This window comes from Salvia splendens, chromosome 3, assembly GCF_004379255.2.
Source record: "Salvia splendens isolate huo1 chromosome 3, SspV2, whole genome shotgun sequence".
Taxonomy (NCBI): domain Eukaryota; kingdom Viridiplantae; phylum Streptophyta; class Magnoliopsida; order Lamiales; family Lamiaceae; genus Salvia; species Salvia splendens.
In genome coordinates, this window is record NC_056034.1 from 22,919,852 (window position 1) to 22,941,414 (window position 21,563).

The following is a 21,563-nucleotide window of genomic DNA, read 5'->3' on the forward strand; positions in this document are numbered from 1 at the left end:
AAAACCCGATACACAATGGAAGACGCGAAAGGATGAGTCAGAGGAGGGAGAAGGAGTGCCCTTTTTAGCAAGGGGCATTAATGCAAAATTAGAAGGATTTTGCCCAAGGGATTGGTACCCCAAGCCGTCCTATAAATAGAGGAGGAAATGTCGATCATCAATAATCACTCACCTTACATTCTCACACATACACCACGAAGTTAGCAACATGGAGCAAGGAGGTTGACAACAGTTGGAGTCAGAATCTTACCACGACAACACTTTCTTCTTCCTCGTCTTGGAGGAAGAGAGCATAGTTTAAAAAGAAACTTTGTTCGTTCAAGTTTTCCTAAGTCTCGAGGGGTTGATTGACAAACTCATATTTTCATAGGTGTAATTGGTATGTTGAAGTGCTAAATGCCGACTTTATCACTCGAAATCGTCTTTATCCAGCCAATTATTTTACCTTTCGGAGTTTTATGTGTTTCTTGAGTGTTCTAGGAAAAACAGCTGAAAGAGATGGAAAAGGAGGAAAAATCCGGCCGTTGTGTATAGAAGGCAGCGAAGCAGAAGAACATACCACCCGGCCGGGTGAATTTCACTCATAATAATTCTACCCGATCGGGTACAGGCTTGGCAGCGTGAAAGAGTCAGTGAGAGGCCAAATTATGACACCCGGCCGGGTGAATTTCCATATCAAATATTCCACCCGGCCGGGTACTTTGATTTGAGGCACCTTTTTAGCAGAAAATATTTTTGACGAAAAATACATCAGAGAAAAGGGCTAGGGTTGCAGTCTACGCGATTCATTCTACACCGACCGCCTCCAACACTCACACACACCCCGAAGAACACTTAGAGAGAGAATTGAAGATTGAAGACTTCCAATCGGAAGATTGAAGTTGCCATTCCGTAGATTCATTCTTACAGGAGTATCTTAATCTTTTCTTCATGTATTTCGTAGAATCTTTTGTTTCAAACATGGTTTTTATGAAGAACATGAGTAGCTAAACATCTCTTGTAGAATTCTTGGTGATGATGCACTGATTTCATAGTTTTTATCTGATTGATTTTGTTCTTGCCTTGCTCTTCTAGTTATTTGATTATTCTTGGGTTTCTTCCTTTCAATTGCTTGATCACCAATTGCTTGTGTAGGATTAATTAGATTAATCGGGAGATGAAATAATTAATCTGGAAATAAGAATAATGCACACCTTAATACAATAGAACTCGGGAGAGTTGATGTTTTTAGTGAGGTCATTGACCTAATTGAGCTTTTGGGAGTTAGGAGTGTAGGATTAGAAGGGGACTTCGATCCTAGCACCTAATCTACAGGTTTCTCACCTCGGGAGGGGGTTTAATCTATAATTGTGGTCAGCTTAGTAACTCTAGAGACACCAAAAGGTAAGGCGAATCGATTGGATAAGAGCTTGGAATTGTGCATCGGATCCTTGAGTTCTGCAATTTTCTCCATATTATCTTCTCACATCCTTTTCACAACGTGTTTCCTTGTTCTTAATTGTTACTTGCTTACTATATGCTTTTATTAGGTGTTAGAACAAACCAAACTTTTCTTGATTGTCTAGATAGTAGTTGATTTTTGTTCGTGGTAGTTAAGTTGATATAAAATTGTCTTTGTGGGATACGATACTGTTGCTTACTAATTGCTACACTAGTCCCGTACACTTGCGGGTATCACTTGTGTTAAAATAAGTTGAGTCATTGATACAATTGGTTACATTGTTTTCCGTTTATTTTGTGATGCTCTGTTGAATCCACTGTTACTTTCAAGTTTCATTCAGCTAAATCGTAATTTTCAAGTTTGTTGACGTTCCATCTCTGAATCTGAAGTTCTATTGTTGTTTTAGTTTAAATTGTTTGGAGATTTGTTGTTTGAGATGGAGTTTGTGATGGATGTTGGTTCAGATCTGGAGTTTTCGGAGTTGGATTTTATTCTGATCATGTTTGGTTGAGTTTGATTGACGCTAATTGCTTAGATCTAGTGTCGTAATGTTCTGATCGTTGTTTGCTGTTTAGGATTTAGTCATTCTTAGTTAGATTCACGCCGATCTGAGTATTACGTACGCCAGTTTGCATGAAATTAGAATAGATACTGTTGATCTACTTTTATTCCGTTCAATTTGCATGGAACTAGTTCTGATTTGATTTCTTTCCGGTTTTACGTTAGATGCTCTGTTCTGATCAGCCGTAGATGTTTAGCTAGCTTATTTTGGTTGTTTGGAGAAGGAGAAGATTGTAGTTAGTTAGCGTAACAGTCTCTGTCACCTTTTCATGCGTTTCAGTTTTATTGTAGTGCGTCGTTTTAAGTCAGTGGTCCCATTTTACTTTATGCAGTGTACTGTCAACATGTCGAGTCTAGTTGATCAATTTGAAATAGGAATGGAGTCGTCAGTCCAAGTCTAGTTTAGTTTAAGTTGATTAGTTTAGTAGAAACCAGTTTAAGTCGTTCAGTCCAGTAAACTTAACCCACTTTGAAGTGTGGCAGCAACCAATTCTCAAATGTCCCAAATATAAGTCAAGACACCTTCATCCCTGTGGGATTCGACCCTTACTTCCCTTTACTAATTAATAGTATTGCGGGTTAAGGTCTTGAAAGCGAGTTTCGTTCTGTTTTGCGCACCCAACGATAGGTAGATTGTCTAGGAGTTGTCTTGATCCGCTGGTCAACGTTTCTTGGTCAGTCTGTGCTACTTTCTATTTCTAAATTGTGCACACATCGAAACACAACGAGTTCTGCGCTCAGCGCTTTCACTTACTTCGATGTGGCCATTTCTAACAACGATATCAATGTCAACAAACAATGCCATGGTAGAGCCCCGACCATCGAATTCACAGCTAACGACCGACTATGTCATATGTGGTACTGCTTTGCAGATGACATATACCTGAGGTGGCCCGTTGATAAGGCTCGTTTCATGCATCTATTATGGGGTGAAATTGTGTGATTCTTGGAAACTAACAAGTGATTTTGAGCCAGGTGTGTAGAGAATCCGCCGGAACATAAATGCATGAAGAAATCGGGAGGACAACGGATCGAGGAGGAAAATGGAGCAAATTTACACTATATTGCGAACTGATCAAGTGAGCAAGAGCAGAAGCAGCGAAAAGGGATAGAGCATATATTTAAGATCCTAAATTGAAGGGGCAAAATAGACCTTTTGGAAGAAGAGTGCCCTAGGGATCTGAGCCTCAAGCCTCCCTATAAATACGGAAGGGAAGGAAAATGGAAGCAGCTCTTGTCATCAGCTGTCTCCTGAGCTGAGTCTCGGAAGCTCACCTTGCTCTCCATTCCTCAAATTCTTGTTCTATACACTTGGCTGAGGGGTTTTGTGTCTGGTTGTGGTGGTGTTTCATTTTTATAAAGTTTGTTGTGTCTGTGTTCCACCGTCCGAGAAGGGCGAAGAAACAATTGTTTAAATTTCTGTCGGTTACAATTTACATTTGACATTATTTCCTAGTTTAGAACTTGATATTGGTGAAACCTTTTATGAATCTGTTAATTCGCATTTGATGTTTTGAAGTTGTTTCTACTTTGTGCATTCCGTGTGTTCTATTTCCATTTTGAGCTGAATCTGTTCGGATTTATCGAGTCTTAGTCATGAATGTTTTCGTTGAACTCATTCTGTTTGTTTTTCAAGTAGTTCTGTTGAAATCTGATTGGATGCTTTTCGCAGTTGATAGTGTAGGAGGATGAGATCTTAGTAGTTATGTTCCATTTTAATTAGATATGCTTTTGTTTGGGTTGAATTTCACAGATCCATGTTAGATTACGTAGATCGGAAGTCCTCTATTCAAGTTTGCATGATTATGGTTTACTTTCGTTCGTTTCTCTGTTTTAAGTTGATCAAGTAGGTTAAATTTGTTAGCCGTAGTTGCATTTACTCGTTTAATCAAATTTCCAGTCTGTTCGTTTCTCTGAATATTCGAGTTAAGTTCTGTTGTTGGTAAGTATTTGATGAAGAAGATGAAGTAGTTAGTCATTCATATATGGATTTTGCAGCTTTATTCCTTTTATCTTTTGACAGCTTTTCTAATGTTGTTATTTAAGGGATTTGGTCCCCACTCTTACTTTTATTCTTGTCTAGCCATTTCGGGAAAGTTTGTTATGAATCTCTAGGTTGATCAGTTCAGAGTTAGGAGTAGTCAGTCAGTCTAGCATGTAGTCTAGTTTAAGTTGATCCGTTAGATAGAAATCAGTTTAAGTCGTTCAGTCTAGTAGAGTAAACTTAACCCACCTTTTTAAGCGTGGCAGCAACCAACTCCCAAATGTTAACTACAAATGTGAAAACACTTCATCCCTGTGGGTTAAGGTCTTGAAAGCGGTTTTCGTTATGTTTTGCGCACCCGACGACCAGTAGATTGTCTAGGAGCTGTCTTGATCAATTGGTCAGCATCTCTTGATCTATCAATGTTACTTTCTATTGCTAAATTGCGTAAACACAGTGAAAATGCAAAACTTAGTCTTTCACCCGTATTTGTGAAGTTGATTACTTTCCCAACTAAGTAGAAGAGAGTTTTATTTGCTCAAAGGAAACAGGCTGCACGAAAGTATGTCGAGTGGACATTTGTTGTGCTGGAATCACGCTACGCAATAGTGAAAGGCCCGACGCATTTTTGGTACAAATTTTGTATCTCTATTATCATGTATGTATACATCATTATGTATAACATAATAGTCGAGGATGAGGACGCTAGACCTAGCTTCCATGTACCTAACGAGCCGTAACATCAGTGTTGACCGATCCAACTCCAGGAGTTTATTCGTCAACAAGCTAAAATGCGCGAGGAACAAACCCATGCTCAACTTCAACGAGATATGATTGAAGAAATTAATTTGGCTCCATAAAAGTTGAAGTTTGTTTCTAGCTTTTTATTTCTAGTTTGTTCCTCTTTGTACTTTTTTTTCTACATTTAATATCATGTAGGTTATTATATTATGATTTTAAATCTATTTAATTTGCTATTTTATTGTATTTACTAATTTTAAATTTTTAAAAAGGGTGAAAAACGTTGTGGCAGATTTTGGGGCTGACGAAAAAAATATATGAGTGGTGGTGGATTTTGGGGAGAGCTTTAAGTCCACTACTATGGATGCCCTTAATGGTATTCTGACCGTTCTATTGAGATTGTGTAGGAAATATGCCCAAAATACATAAGACGAAGTTAGACTCAAAATAAAGAATATATAATGACCATTAACCAATTGGGTTTTGATGAGAGCTTGTGATGCTGACCAGACTCATATGTGGATACTCCCTAGCTAGACCTAGTTGTGTCGTTGGGTCTGTGCCTATCTTCCCTACAAAATCTCAACCCACTCTATCAGCTAGTATAATGGAGTAAATGATCGATCCCACAGAGATGGATGTAGGCATTATACACTCGTAATGACATTCTGGAAGGTTGGTTTGCTACCACGTTTTGGGGTTGAGTTTTAGCTAGACGTGAAATAAATTGGGACCTATACCTATCTTGACTAGTAAGACACTGGATGATTCATGGTGTGGAATGAACACGTAAACGGTTGAACTGGACTACTAATGTGCACATGAAAAGTGAAAACTTACTAAAAATGGATAGACAAAAGTAAATGAATAGCACACAGTGCTAGCTAAATAACTACCTAGACCTGCAGAAAACTGAAAAAGGTGGAAGGACAAAGAGCATAAAACAACAAAGTGGTCCCAACTTAGATTGTGACATTGTCTTCTTTACCACGCAGATAATCAAACTCCATCGATGAATGCTCAAAAATCAAACTCAAACAACTCCGATCTAGTACAAAAACAAATCGCAAAATTCAGATCTAAGCTAGAAATTCAACGACAACAACTAAATCATCCAGGAAGCAACAAATACCCAAACTAACTAACATGCAAGATGACAGAAATGAAACAGAACACAGATCCATGCGTCTTTTGGAGGAAATGACCGATTGAAACCCACACGAATGAAACCTCAAACCACCACGACAACATTCGCACCAACACATGAGCTTTCTCGCACACCACAAGAACCACAATCGTTCTAACCCTATGACCAAAAACCAAAGGTTCCCGCAACAGCCTCCCGCCACAAGTCCCTCATACACACAGTGTATACACACGCGAAGAAGGAGCAAGGTAAATGACTCTCAAGCTTACGCACAGAGATGAGGCTTCAAGAAGATTAGGTGAACACCCTAATTTGCAGAGAGAAAGGGAATCGTCGCTCTAAAGAGAGAAGAGAGAGTGTGTGAGAATGAGTGAATGAGAGGAATCAAAGAAGTCACTGAGTAAACAAGAGTCGGTGAGCACAAACCACTCCGCAAGTGACCCGTAGCTAGGGTTCTACAAATTGGGCCATCAACATAGAAGTGGATATTAGGCCTGAGACCAAATGTGGTTGGGCTTCCTGAAAACGGCCACAAACTTCACACTAGTAGTACTAGAAAGTTTACATTATAATTTTATGTTGCTAAGAACTAACTAATTGGTTCCTAAATTAACCAATTTGCGAGGAGGACTGAGATTCTCGTGTACTTGTGAAATTATGAGTCAAAAGATTCCATAACACTAGTTAAATCTCTAATATGTAGCACTCCCCATTAAAATTTTTATTTTCATTCTATTGTATGAGTACACGTTTATGTGTGTTGATGCAAATGAAGGCTACAACTTTCAAAACGGACTGAAAAATCAAATTCCAATTCCATTAGAAACAAATTTCAGGAGAAACATAATCTCTGGAAAAGATTGATGAAATCCATCCTTTTCCTTGATTTAAATTTAGAGCATCTACATCCGTGCTCTTGCCAACGAGCACGGATGTGGGCCCGGACCCACTTTTACGTCCTGCTCTTAGGCAAGAGCACAACACCCACATCCGTACTCTTCCGCATGGACAAGCTCAAGGGTCCCACCATTCTATTATTCAATTTAGATAAAAATATTTCTACAATATTAAAATTCATTAAAAATAACCGAAATAATATTACAAATTACAAAAAAATTAAAAATTACATAATTAGAATCCTACAAAATAAAAATTACATAATTAAAATCCTAAAATTTAAAAAGTACATATATAAAATCCTAAAATTTAAAAATTACATAATTAAATTCATAAAATTAAAAAAACCCACTACTCGTGGCCGATGTGTTTGATTAGGTCTTCTTGTAGCTCAACGTGGGTTCGGGTATCGCGCATTGTGTGCCTTGTTTCGATCCTCTCACCTACCGTCGTATGCACACCTCGGCGTGGGGGAGACCTCACGGTTAAGCTTCCGGCTTCACCCTCGTCGTAAAAGCTAGCCGCCCTCGGTCCTTCGTCGGCTATAATCATGTTGTGCAAGATAATACATGTGTACATGATGTCGTGGATATTTTTCACGTACCACAGCCGAGACGGGGACTTCACAATGTTGAATCGAGCTTGAAGGACCCCAAAAGCTCTTTCAACGTCTTTCCGAGCGGACTCTTGACGCTGTGCAAAAAGAACCTGTCTCGGGTCTTGCGGGTTGCTGAGCGTCTTCACGAAAGTCGACCACCTTGGGTAGATACCATTGGCGAGATAGTAACTCATGTGGTATGCATTTCCGTTGACGGTGAAGTCGACCGCCGTTGCTACACCATTCAACACATCATTGAAGAGTGGTGAAGAATAGAGCACGTTCAAGTCGTTGTTGGATCCGGCAACAACCGAAATATGCATACCAAATCCATAGGCGGTAGTCGGTGACCGCTTCAAGGATAAGTGTTATGCCGCCGCCTTTGTGGCCGCTTAAGTGTTGCCCCCTCCGAACAGTCGGACAATTCTTCCACCTCCAATGCATGCAGTCAATGCCGCCAAGCATATAGGGAAAACCATGGACTGTTTCGTGAAGACGAAGCAACCGTTGGCAATCATCGGTGGTGGGTGCCCGAAGGAATTCATCCCCGAAAGCTGAACGAACACCCTCGCAAAAATTTATAAGGCAAAGGATTCCAGTGGACTCACCGACATGCAAATACTCATCGAAGAAGTCAGTCGTTTGCCCAGTAGCAAGTTTTCGGATGGCACACGTACACTTCTGCAACGCCGAGAGACTTTGCCGACCGGCTGCGTCTGTACTTGTTTGAAAGTATTCAACACGGGGGACAATGTGTTGACAATACGAATAAACAAGCGTTTTGACATGCGAAAATGACGCCGAAAGTAATCTTCCGGAAATCGCGGCTGGTCGGAAAAATAGTCAGCAACGAGCCTTTCGTTGGCTCCCTCCCGGTCATGATGGATGTAGCGGTTAGTTGATCTAGTTGGTTGAGGAGGAGAGGCGGGGGTATTCGCTGCGACATAGGCTTCATAGGCGGCACGATGTTGTTCATAGTATTCTTGTTCTTCGCGCTCCGCTTCCGCAATGAGATGGGTGAAATCCATTTGAGGGTTTGAGTGAGAGATGAAAGTGTAGATAAGTTGTATGAAAAAATTTGAATGAGGGATGATTTGATGTGAAAAAATGGATGATGAATGTGTGTATTTATAGATGATTATGGGGATTAAATAAATAAAAAAAATAAAAAATACAGAAAAACGGTCTAAAAAACAGCCATTTTTTGGGATTGTGAAAATATATTTTTTTATTTTTTGGTATTATTTTTGATTTTTTAAAAAAATAAAAATAAAAATTGAATTTCCAACGGAAATGCCGTTGGCCAATCTGAACGTGCCACGTCTGCTGCTCGCTGGCACGGACAAGTGCGCAGTGGCGGACAGCGGTGCCCTGCCGCTGGCACGGACGGACGGACAACATTGTGCTCTCCGCTGTGGATGCTCTTATGCGCTTATCAACGATGCCAAATGTGGTGTCATTTCAATCAAATCATGAATTCGTTGCCTCCCATCACACGCACAAGCACACATTAATGCGTGTACAACTAAGTATGTATGAAAAAAAGTTCACAATAATTTATTTTGTACAGTTCACTTCAGACCATATTAAATGAAAGAAAACGAGGAAGCAAGATTAGCAGAGGTGCATGTTGTACACCAGAGAGAAACTGATCTCTCTCTCTCTAACTGTTCATCTGAATGAGCTGGTGAAGTACCAAAGCTTCCAACTATCAGAAGAAAAAGTCAGCACTCTGCATTCTTTAAATGAAACTTCTGTTGGAGTTATTATGTATACACTTACAAAATATACTATTAAAAATGGAACTTATCAGTAAGATTGAATTGGCATAAAACATGTCCACTTTAAGTGTTACATAAGCAATCTATATGAGAATGCGTCAGACTATACAGTATGACAATTAATTAATCCTAAGAGTATAACAATTAATTAATCCTAAGAGCATTAATTAATCCTAAGAGTATAACAATTAATTAATCCTAAGAGCATCTCCAACGGTTCTGGATATGCAATAGCCCTCCCATAGTCTTCCCACTACCAGGACATGCAACTGGACATGCAATAGCCCTCCCATAGCCTATCCACATCACTAATAACAATTATATAATTTAATTTACAGACGTAGCAACATACGGAATTTAATTTACGAGACAAATACGGAAAAATTGAATAATACTATTAAATTTTAAAAAGTACAATAATATAAAAAAAGTACATTAATTTTAAAAAAAGTACAAAAACTTAAAAGTACATTTAAAAAAATTACATAATTTGAAATAAAACTAACGCCTTGCAATCCTTCGCGCTCACAACTCTTCAATTAAATCCTTTTGGAGTCGAATATGAGCACCCGTTTGACGCATGTCGGCATGTGCTTGGAGGAAGGCTTCTTCATCGTGAGGTACCCCACCTCGTAGGTTGGCGGCGGCGACGCCGTGGCTTGGACCTGCTTCATTATCGTCGTTGGCCCAAATAGTCAGTTGTACACCTTCATCTTCGACATCATGTTGTGCATGATAATACAGGCGTACATTATATCAGCAATGCAGTCGACATGCCACAAACGCGTTGGTCCCTTAACTGCAGCCCATCGAGCCTGAAGCACACCAAATGCGCGCTCCACGTCCTTTCGCGCCGACTCCTGCCGCGTCGCAAAGTAGGCCTTCTTCGCATCTGATGCGCAGCAAATCGTCTTCACAAAGACTGGCCACATAGGGTATATCCCATCCGCCAAGTAGTAGCCCATATCATGCTGGTTGCCGTTGGCGACAAAACTGATTACCGGACCGACGCCCTGGCACTGCTCGTTGAAAAGGGGCGACGAGTTGAGGACGTTTAGGTCATTGTTCGAACCAGCTATCCCAAAGTACGCATGCCAAATCCACAGCCGGTAATCAGCTACGGCCTCGAGGATCATCGTGGGATTCTTTCCCTTGTAGCCGGTCGTGTAGAACCCCTTCCAGGCAGCGGGACAGTTGTTCCACTCCCAATGCATACAATCTATGCTGCCTAACATTCCCGGGAACCCATGCTGATCCCCGTGCATCCGCAGCAGATCCCGACAATCTTCAGGGGTAGGCTTTCGGAGATACTGATCACCGAATACTTCAATCACGCCCTGACAGAAATACTTCATACATTCAATGGCAGTCGTTTCACCGATGTGGAGGTATTCGTCCCACATGTCTGCCAAAGTCCCGTAGGCCAACTGCCTAATTGCCGCAGTGCACTTTTGAATAGGGGTGTGGCCGGGTCTGCCAGCCGCATCGTGTCTGAAGCGGAAATACAGATATCGATGCTCCAAAGCGTTAACAATACGCATAAACACGTCCCGTCTCATCCTAAAACGACGCTTGAAATGGTTGGCGTTAAAACGCGGCTCCTCTGCGAAGTAATCTGTGAACATGCGCTGGTGTGCAGCTACATGATCACGATCAACACTTGTTGACGGTGGCCAACTGGTCGTGGGCGAGGTACCGCCGGCTGCATATAACTCTCCAACCATCGATCAACCTCACCGTTCGTATAGGCATCTAGCTCTTCGTTCATCATACGCTCGTACTCATCAGCATCCCCACCACTACCACCACCACCGGCATTACTCATTTCTCGTTGTTGATCTTGTACAGAAATTAAGATAGAGAGAGTACTCGTTAATACAAGTGGTGCGAATGAAAATGATGTCCAAAGCGCGTATATATAGTGTTTCGAATTTTTTTTTTGAAAAATAAAATTCTGACGCCGGTCTGACGCCGATCCGGGGCCTACAATGGCTCTGTGAGAATCGGCGTCATACCAAGAATCGGCGTAGGCACGCCGATTTTAACGCCGGTTTCGCTGACGCCGGCTGCAATGGTTCGGCGCCAGCACCGGCGTCCGCGAAAAATCGGCGTGCCTACGCTGACGCCGCCATTGGAGATGCTCTAATGTAAATATGATAGTATGAATTTTCAAAGAATTTTATAAACGTAATTCTGCACTTTTGTGTATCTGTGTAGTGTTGATATATGTACATGAAATCGAATATGTTTGGTGATATTTTTGTTAGAAAAGTATTTTGTAGGGGATTAAAATTTATGTTAGGTTCATGATAGATAAACTTGAAAAATAGTAGGTTTGATAAAGTATATGCGTTTTCGATATGTCAGTGATTATTAATCTTATGCCTATTTAAATCAATATACTACTATATACTCCCTCCGTCCAAAAAAAAAAGAAAAATAGTTTTGTCATTTTAGATAAGACTAATTCTAAAAATAAAAAGTTTTAAACCAATACTAAAATCCTACACATCATTCTAAATATGGACTCCGCAATCCACTAAAACTATTTCCACCATCTTTTTTTTCTCTCTCTCTCTCTCCCTCTTACTTTACCAGCCCTTTTACTTTACCAGTTGCACATTAAAACTCATGTCATTTAAAACTGTATCTTTTTTTTGAAAGGAGGGAGTATGATACAACATCACGTCGAACGTAAAATAGACACATATACTATTAAAAGATAACGAAACTTTAGATTATCAAGAGATGTGCATTATAAATAAATTGCTAATACTCCAAGGTGGTGTTTCGTTTACTTGATAAACTAGCAGCAAGATATAATCTATGATTAAGTTATGAAATTATTTAATAGGAGATGGTTGACTATGACTAATTATCACATAACTATCCATCTAGGATTAAGTCATGAGAATCAACTTCATGAATCAAACATAATCTTAGGATATAATCTTGCAAACCGAACGCCCCCAAGAAAATTAATTTTATGTACTACAATATTTCATGGTACTAAAATTTGAGAACACGTACATGAGTAAAGAATGTAGAGAACGGTTTCAAACAGTTAGTTTCCAATTTTCTGAGCTTTTTCTCTTGTTTTGTTCAGTTATTTCGCCTAGACATTTGTCATTCACCATGAACCAATACTATATAACGATTATTACTTTTTCATAGTATTTATATTTTTTTATTTTATGGGTACTTTATAGAAACTATTAAAATTGGGCAGTACTCTAGTTAGACATCATTGTACCTTTTTTACTCATAAAAGACAGTAAAAACTGTCATTGCATATACTATTTATTGTGAATTTTTATAATTTTTGCAATAGGGTAGCTAGTCTTGTGTTCAATATACTTATCTCCTTTTTAGTTTCACTTATTAAATCAAATTTTAATTTCCTAAAACATCATTGTCGATGGACAGAGCAATAAACGGTTTCAGGTAGGGTCTGTTTTAATAATTTTAGATAGTAAGCTACGTTTGTGCCTATTCAAAATAAGTTACCATGTAGAATTGTAGAAGCCTTCTAAAGTACACATCGGTTTGGATTAAAATGAGATATAAACATACATTTAAGAAAAATCTTACTGTGGACACGTCTATTTATGAAACATCATTACATTTGATTGCAACATTTTTTTAGTATATCTAACTCAAATGTTAGTACTACTACTTTTTTTTTTACCGAATATCAATTTACATATATAACTGATTTTTTATAGTATCACTTTAAAGTCGCAAATTATATTCCACTTAACTAGTTGACGATATCCATAACATAAAAATATTAAATTAATTGAATAAAACTTGACGAATCATATTCGTAAAATAATAAAGTTTAGTAATTCCATGAAGTAAAATAAAGTTGTATACATGTCGTTTAATGTAAACAAAACATTTCCATTACTCCCTATGTCCATCAATAAACGTCTCATTTTTTCATTTTCACCCCAATTACCTTTTACTACATTTAGTAATTGATGCTACTCCATCCGTCTGCCATTAAGAGTCCCGGTCACTTTTGCGCAATCATTTTATAAAAAAAATAATAAATAGTTAAAGTGGAGAAATGGTAAAGTAAGAGAGCAAATAATGTGGAGGGAGTAATTTTATTTCATAAAATCTTTTCGAGGATTTACATTGAACCCCATCAATCAATGTATATATGACTCAGCTTTTAATGTAACCTAAAGAAAGGAACCAGAAAAAAAGATTAATGTTTTCATGTATCCCATCCACCGCACATAAACACCAATAAATCTTAAAATTCATATTAATGCAGCTGTCAAACAGTACATTACAGGAACAACCCCATGTTAATAATAATCATAATAATACTACTAATAATAAAATAGAAGAAAGAAGTAAAACTAAATAAGTTCCTGGTGAAAGTAATTCAATCATTCAACAGAAAAAAGAAAACCGACCCAAATAAAAGACACATATATAATCAAAAGCTTAAATCAATATTACTACAAAGTAGCATCAATTAGGTCTTCTTCAAAGTAACACATGTAGTTAGACTTTCACCCAATTATTAAGGCCTCCTTGATCTCAGTCGATGATCCTTCCATAATCATCTCCCACGAAGTACCTGAAGCAGCTCTCGCTAATGCCAGACGCCGCATTCGGATTCGGATTCGGATTCGGATTCGGATTCAAGCTTATATTTCCTTGATCGCAATAAGCTTTGCTCTTCTTGCTGACATAATTATGGATGCTTTCCCATTTCTGCTTGCACATCGCAGCACTCCTCTCATGTCCAAAACACGCCATCTTGCTCGCAATCTCCTCCCAAACCATCTCCTCCTCGAATTTCCCCTCCGTCAGCTGCATCAGCCTGTTGATCTCGCATTCCGGCCAGACGCCGTTCCCGGTGAGGCTGTGCAGCGCGTCCATCAAAGCCGCGTCGCGCGATTCGATCCACGCGCGCTCGCTCGCCCAGAACTCGCGCTCGCTCTCTATCCTAGCTGCGTCGTGCTTTCTCCACTCCTCCTCCCTCGTCGCCCTCTCCCTCTCCTTCTCCTCCATCGCCCTCATCATCTTCTCCATCCACGCCTCCTGCTTCTCCATCATCTTCTTCATATGCGCGTCCATGAAATCGCTAATTTTTATTTTCCAATCTCTGTTGTCGGACGAGCTCGTGTCAGCTTCCGAGTAGTTCGAGAGGCTCAGGCTCGTGTCGGAGACCTTTGAAGTTGTCAACAGGTTGGGATGAGGTGCTGGATCAATGTTAGCTTCGCTGCCGCCGTAGAGGGCTTCGAGTTGTCGGAAAAATCTATAGTGTTTTCCGTCTTGTCTTCCGGCTTTGCCTTCTTTCGTCTTCTTGTAATATTTGTACAAATTCTCAAATTTCTCTCTGCATTTCTTGCCGCTCCTCTGGTATCCATGCTCCTCAGACATTACCCTGATTAAATTTTTTTTGTTTAGTTTTATATTTGAAAGAAAATTGAATAATTATTGAAGATGATGGAGAAGCAATAAATGAGGATATGGTGGCGAAGTTTACTTTACCCTAGTTTCTTTTCAGAAACTAGGGGAAATCTTCATGTGATATTGATGTTTGCTGAGGATGGAAGAACTCATGTGTTTTTGTGGATACAGTGGCGTAGAGCAACCCAATTTAGAAGAATGCGACTATTCATACATAAAATAAAAACATTAATTAAAGTTTTAGCGTGTGTGGAACTGAGAAAGTAGCTGTTGCAGCTCTCGTCTTTTCTAGAATATTAAAACTCGAAATAAACGTTTACTAGAAACGCCCAAAAAACTAATCTTTATTTCAGCAAGGTGACTGCCACACTGGAATAAAACAAGCAAATTAAATGTATGAAATCTATTTAGTTTGCTGAAATCTTGAACTCTACTTAGAATTGGATTCCAGCTTTGTTGTGTAGTTTTGGAAAAGGGAAAGTGGAGGAGAGAGAGGAGATATGTCCAAGTTCCAACCACAGCATATTTGAAGGTGATTTTAGAGAGGAATTGGTTAGATGTTGAATTTAGTTGATTGATTAAACCTAGAATGTGGAAAATTAGGTTAAACTGAAAATTGAGACATACCTTGAGACTTGATCCCACAAGGGGCCCTTTTGGTTGGCCTCCTTGAATTTGGGGTCGAGTCTCGCTCTGATCTCCAGAAGAGTGAGCGTTTCCTGGCGCGGCCATCTTCCCGCACTCTCGAATCCGCTGTAGCAGTGCACGGCCGCACCACCACCACCACCTCCCGCGCTGTTATTTCCGGAATCTGAGCGGAAGATGAGCATGTCGTAGGGGTGGCTGGATAGCGATTCCGGCGGCGGAGGTGGAAATAAAGGGCGGCTGCTCATGTACTGCCGCAGATCGCCCATGCCGTATTGATCTTCCATGTGTAGTGTAGAGATAAGATATATATTTTTGCAACTCCTGCGCGGGGCTAGAGATGGATACTCTATATAACACTCACCACCGAATCTCTTCTCTTCTTTTCTCCTCCTCTATTTTGAATGAGAGAGAAGAAACAATTGAAGAAGAAGCAATTGAAGAAGAGGGGACAGTGGAGTGAGGAGCGGCAGACCCGGATCGTGTCTTTACATAAAAAAGGTTTTGAATTCATTAAGAGGACAATGGACCCATTTCTATGCTGCATCAATGTAATGAGGAGTTCTCTCTCTATCTCTATCTCTATCTCTATCTCTATCTCTATCTCTATCTCTATCTCTATCTCTATCTATGTTATGTAGGGTTTGGATTCGTACGTATAGTGTGAGTATGGATACCTACCAAGATACAAGTATATATATGCTAATTGACACATTTTTTTTACATATTTTGTGTAAATGATTATAAATAGTTTAAGTGAAAGTAAAACAAGAGACATAATAATGTAGATGAAGACTCTGCTTTAATTATTCTCTTTCTTACTTTATTTTTTCTTCTCTTTAACTCCTCCATTTATTATCATTTTTTCAAAAAATATACACTTTAATTACTTCATTTATTAGTATCATTTTTATAAAATAGGTGCGGAAAATAAATGTGTCAGTTAGGCTGGGATAGAGGGAGTACGAAATTAAGAGCGAATAAAGTGAGTAGATATGTAAAAAGCACACTACCTAGCTCTCTTTCTTGTGTCTCTAAATTAGCAATTCATGAGAGGGGGCTCCCTTCCTCTCTCAGTCTGTGTACAGTACAGTTGCTACTAGATGAATTGAATCAGAGCAGCGATTTCATTTACAGTTCAATTCTTTTTGTTCCTACACCAATTAAATTCTAATTTTAACAGTATTAACACTGTTTTGTTTTTTTGAACTTCACCCCACCAATCGGGGCTCGAGGAGGCTACTACTCACCTTATTTATTACTCCTATTATATTTAATCTCAGGCCTTTTCCAATTCGGATTGTGGCTCCTGTTTCAGAGTTCATGGAATCCAGACTTCAATTTCTCTCTTTTGTGTTGCTGCTTTTATTAAGCAGAGATAGGTCCAGATTAGAGTTTTATTGCTCACCATTTATCTAGAGTTGTTCTGCCTGCCCACGCTACGCTAGTTAAGGACTCGACGTCAACGCTCAACTTTCTTTGTTTTGGACTAATTGAGACTAACATCATTTCTTACCATTTATACTAAGTAAACGTCACATCAAATACTGAATTTTACTCAATCATTCACACTAAACTCAAACTTAAAGTACCTTTTTCACTCAAAAAATTTGAATTTTTATTTTACTACAAACCTAAAAATAGATATTTATTTAATAAAAAACCAAAAATGAGATTGATTTTGATTTTGGAGTAGCATTGCCTACTCCATTTTAAGTTTTAGTGTCATCTTATACATATAGGCATTTATTTTTGAAGTAAGATGAAGCCTTAATTATCAATTTTGTAATCTAAAGACCAAAGATCAACTCCATTTTACATCATATAGCTAGTGTGTAGTGGCATATATGAAATGAAGTCAAAGCAATCTCACGGCTCACCCATATTTAATTTGTATATTGTACACGCTCATTTTAGCATTTGTTAATTAAGATCGTGTGAATGTAGTCCATCTTCAAGATCTAAATTTGATTTTATTTGCTTTATATTTTTTGTGGGTTTATGAATACAACTGATACGGTATGCAAAAAGTTAGCAATAATCAACTTTTTCTCAATGGATTTTACGGCTTTTCGACCGCTTTCTGTTTCTACACATCTGCTTTTATCGTGAACTTTTGAGTTTTCTGTTTATAGCAACAATTTGATGGAAATTTTCCTAATTGAATCCGAGAAATACCGAAAGGTAAAAATGCGATCTCCAATAATAATTGTATTAGCTGGACTTATCTTCTCCATTTTATATAGCTAGTAGTAGTTTATCCCACCTGAACCACTGCAAATATAGGTACTTGCATATACATACAGAATGGTTTTATAAAATTAAATATATTTCATTGTAATCAAGACGTTCAATTAGTATGTTATCAATTATGATCATCCATATCTTTAAAATTTAAATGTTTATTTACTTTTATTCGAATTTCGACATACCTAAATCGCGAGTACTGTTTTTTGCACAGTTGAGCCTTTTTTGAGTTTATTTTGCCGAATATAATAAATTTCAATGCTGACGTGAAGGGTTTCAATTTCAACATTCATAATGACGACACATATATAGATTTTTTTAATTAAGGGTATTCTCCGGCGGACCATGTGAGAATCGATCCCATGATCATTTGGTTAAGGATGGACAAATCCCATGCAACTCGACCACACACCTTCGGTTAATGACAACATATTTTCTATTACCAAAACTTATATATTTACCTTTGTGTTTTATGTAGGGGAGAATACATAACTCATACATAATGTTTAACATTTGCTTCATATTAGTACAAAAAGTTTGAAGTTTTACATAAATCATACAAAAAGTTACATTTTGATTTCAATTTAGTACATTCCGCTAGTATGTTTTTAAATAACGTTAACTCTTTGTCTATCTGAAGTACAAAATATTTAATCATTGTTTCATGTTGGTACAAAAAATTATATGATTGTTTCATATTTGTACAAAAAATTTCATTGTTGTTTTATGGTTAGTGCATCACATAAGTAAAAAGTCAACGCCGTTTAAACACATATAATTGAATGTACTAAATTGAAACACGAATAAAACTTTATGTATAATTTATATAAACTTCAAACTTTTTATATTAATATAAAATAAATGTGAAACATTTTGTATAAGTTATGTATTTATCCCTTTTTTTATGTATTACATAAACTGAAATAACGTAAACACTACTACTATTTGGAAGTACTTTTGTTGTGTTTTCAATCAATATCAAAGTTAAAATATGTTGGTGACAGTGTGTACACCACCCCACACTAGGGGTGAGCAAAAAAACCGAAAATTGAATATCCGAACCGAATCAAACCGAAATTTTCGGTTATTTCGGTTTTTCGGTTCGGTTCGGTTTTGAAAATACAAAAATTTTGATTTTTCGGTTCGGTTCGGGCGAAGAAAAAACCGAAAAATCGAATAACCGAATTATATATATATTCTATTAATTTAATATGTTATATTATATATAATATATAGCATATTATTTTAATAAATTCTACTATATTATATATATTATATGTATTATTAATTTTATATTATATATAAATATTCTATTAGTATATATAAAATAAAATAAATTACACATATATATATTAATATTATATTTATTTTTTCGGTTTTGTTCGGGTTTTTCGGTTTTTTAAGTTTGGTTTTCGGTTTTTCGGTTTCGGTTTTTCGGATTTGATTCGGTTTAGATTTTGAACTAAATTCGGTTTTTCGGTTTTGGTTCGGTTTTGACAAAAAACCGAACCGAAACCCGAATGCACACCCCTACCCCACCCAAACTAGAAATATTGCTCGTTGTCTTTATTAATTCAACGTTGCCTTATTGCTCGTTACATATCTTGGGGGACGCGTTGCTAGTGTTCCCTCCTTGCGAGATTCACGTCAATTCGGGATGGGGGAGGGTTGTTCCTCCACACGCGCTCCCCCTTAGAGCACCCGCAATGGGCGGACGATGGCACGCCCGATGGCGCGCATCGTCCGCGCCATCCATCGTCCGCACCCATTGCTTGTGCGCGCCATAGGGCGCGGACGATAGTCGCGCCCTATACTTCGGTCGCGGAGGATAGCGCGGACGATGACCATCGTCCGCCCCATTGCGGCTGTCGCGGATGATGGCCATCGTCCGCCCCATTGTGGAGGTCGCGGACGATCGACCGCGGACGATGGCACGCGGTTTCATTTTTTTATAAATACCGTTCATTTGTAACATTTCATTTCACGCGATTTCATTTTCGAAACTTACATTTACATAATTACTACGAAATGGATTCAAGCCCCAATAGTCCTACCTTTAGCGCAGGGGCGCATTGGCCGGGTACAGAACCCGGCGATTATCGTTCGTTTGACACCAACACCCATTACGATCCCGATTTCAGTACGGAATCGTATGGGTTGTCTGACATGGAGCCGTCTCTGCACCGCCCAACCGCAGTGGCCGATCCCGACCCCGCCGCGACCGCTTCTGCCCCAGCCAGAAAGAAGCGGAACCGGCAGCGGGCGCAGAAGTTGTCGCCTCCCGGTGATTGCGATGAGTACGCCCCCGGCCGTACGAACTACAACGACGACGAAACTCTCACTTTGGCCCGGTGTTGAGTAGATATATCGGAAGATCCGATATTCGCGAACAACCAGCGACAGATCGCGTACTGGGAACGCATCGCGGACCTCTACAATTTGGTCAAGCCGCCGACCGCGTACAAGCGCAAGCGTGAGAAACTCCGCAAGCACTGGGATCAAGTCAAGAAGCAAGTGAACTTGTACGCGGCGGAGTTCGAGAAGTTCACGCGGTCACAGGTGAGCGGCGAGAGCGCGAGCGACGTGCGCACTAAAGCGATGTTGTCGTACTAGTCTATGTTCGGCGATTTCAAGCACGAGGCCATCTGGGCGCTCTTGAGGGAGAAGCAGAAGTTCCAAGGTGGAATTCTGCACACTGGTGCGCCGAAGAGGACGAAGGTCACTGAAGTTGGTGACTACACGAGCAGCGGCAGCGGCAGTCACCCGGTTGACCACAACCGGACGTACGTGGATGAAGGGAGTTCCGGCACACCGGTGTCCTTTCGGCGTCCTCCCGGCGTCAAGGCTGCGAAGGCCAAGGGGAAGGCGACCGCGACCTCATCGTCGACCGCTGCAACCCAAGCTCCGGTCCCGGTAGAGCTCCCGACCCAGACGGCCACCGCGTTTGAGTCGTTAGCAACAACGTCGATGGCAAGGACGATGTTGCAGAAGCACAGGGCCCTCAAGAAGTGCACCGACCCCGACGAAGCCGAATATCTCCGGGCGTTACTCGATGAGCTGCGTCGGAAGTTGGGAATTGGTCCGACTTAGTTTTTTTTTATTAGTTCAATGATGTAACTTTTTTTTATTAAAACTTCGCCGTTTGTTATTTAGACCTTTTTTTATTTACTCGTTACTTGTTATTTGAAAACAGTTAAATTAATTAAACAAAACAATAAAATGATGATGTGGCGCGCCATAGGGCGCACCTTAGGGCGCCCCACTGCAGGTGGGGAGGTAGGAGGATAAAACTGCTGACGTGGCGCGCCTTAGGGCGCCCCATTGCTAATGCTCTTAGAGCCAATTAGGTTTGGGCATGGCTCCTACTTGCCCCCTGAAGATTAATTGAAGTTGGACAATATTTTTGTATACTAGCTTCCAACCTCTCTCACTCATCCGATTTGAGATGGATTTGTATCCCTACACATACTCACATATAGGCATTACCAAGAGAGAAATTAGAACTTTGAATGAAGTTGGTCAAATTTACTCCATTCGTCCCAAGGAAGATGATGCCTTCATTGGACAACATTGAATTTTATATAGTTTTATTTTATGTATTAAGTGAAGAGGGAAAAGTAAGAGAGAAAATATGGTATAATTAAAAGTGTATATGTTTTTAATACTAAGTCATCTTAATTGGGACAAATTGGGACAAACGATAAAAAAAATGAGTCTATCTTTCAAGCGAAAGAGGGTGTACAAGGTTAAACAACGCATCGATTAAGTATTCAAGATGGAGATTTGTAGATGATGTATACTCAATTACTACATCATCAAGAAGATCAACAAATAAGCTGGTGCATTATATTAATGCATCAGAGCCGTTGGATCATGATGGCCGTTAAATTTGTAATTTGTTACTACTTTTTTGTTTAAATAATTTTGTTTTCAGTTTCTTACTTAGTTTTTTCATTCTTCTAAAATCAGAGATTCATCTTCTCCAAGTTTACTTTTTCAGATCTTGTAGCAATTAACTCAGTTATGTTTTTCTCCTGCGTTCGTTTGGTTTCGACGTCTTGATCAAATTATTTACAGATAGTATA

At 39.2% G+C, this 21,563-nt stretch overlaps 1 protein-coding gene across 1 annotated transcript; it reads right to left on the reverse strand.

Moving 5' to 3' along the window:
• Positions 1 to 13,398: 13,398 nt before the first annotated feature.
• LOC121797288 (trihelix transcription factor PTL-like) lies at positions 13,399 to 15,807 on the reverse strand. Its single transcript, XM_042196045.1, has 2 exons — positions 15,214 to 15,807; positions 13,399 to 14,560 (listed from the first exon to the last, which is right to left on the reverse strand). The coding sequence occupies exons 1-2, from the start codon at positions 15,516 to 15,518 to the stop codon at positions 13,708 to 13,710; spliced, it is 1,158 nt and encodes a 385-aa protein (XP_042051979.1). The 5' UTR covers positions 15,519 to 15,807; the 3' UTR covers positions 13,399 to 13,707.
• Positions 15,808 to 21,563: the final 5,756 nt, after the last annotated feature.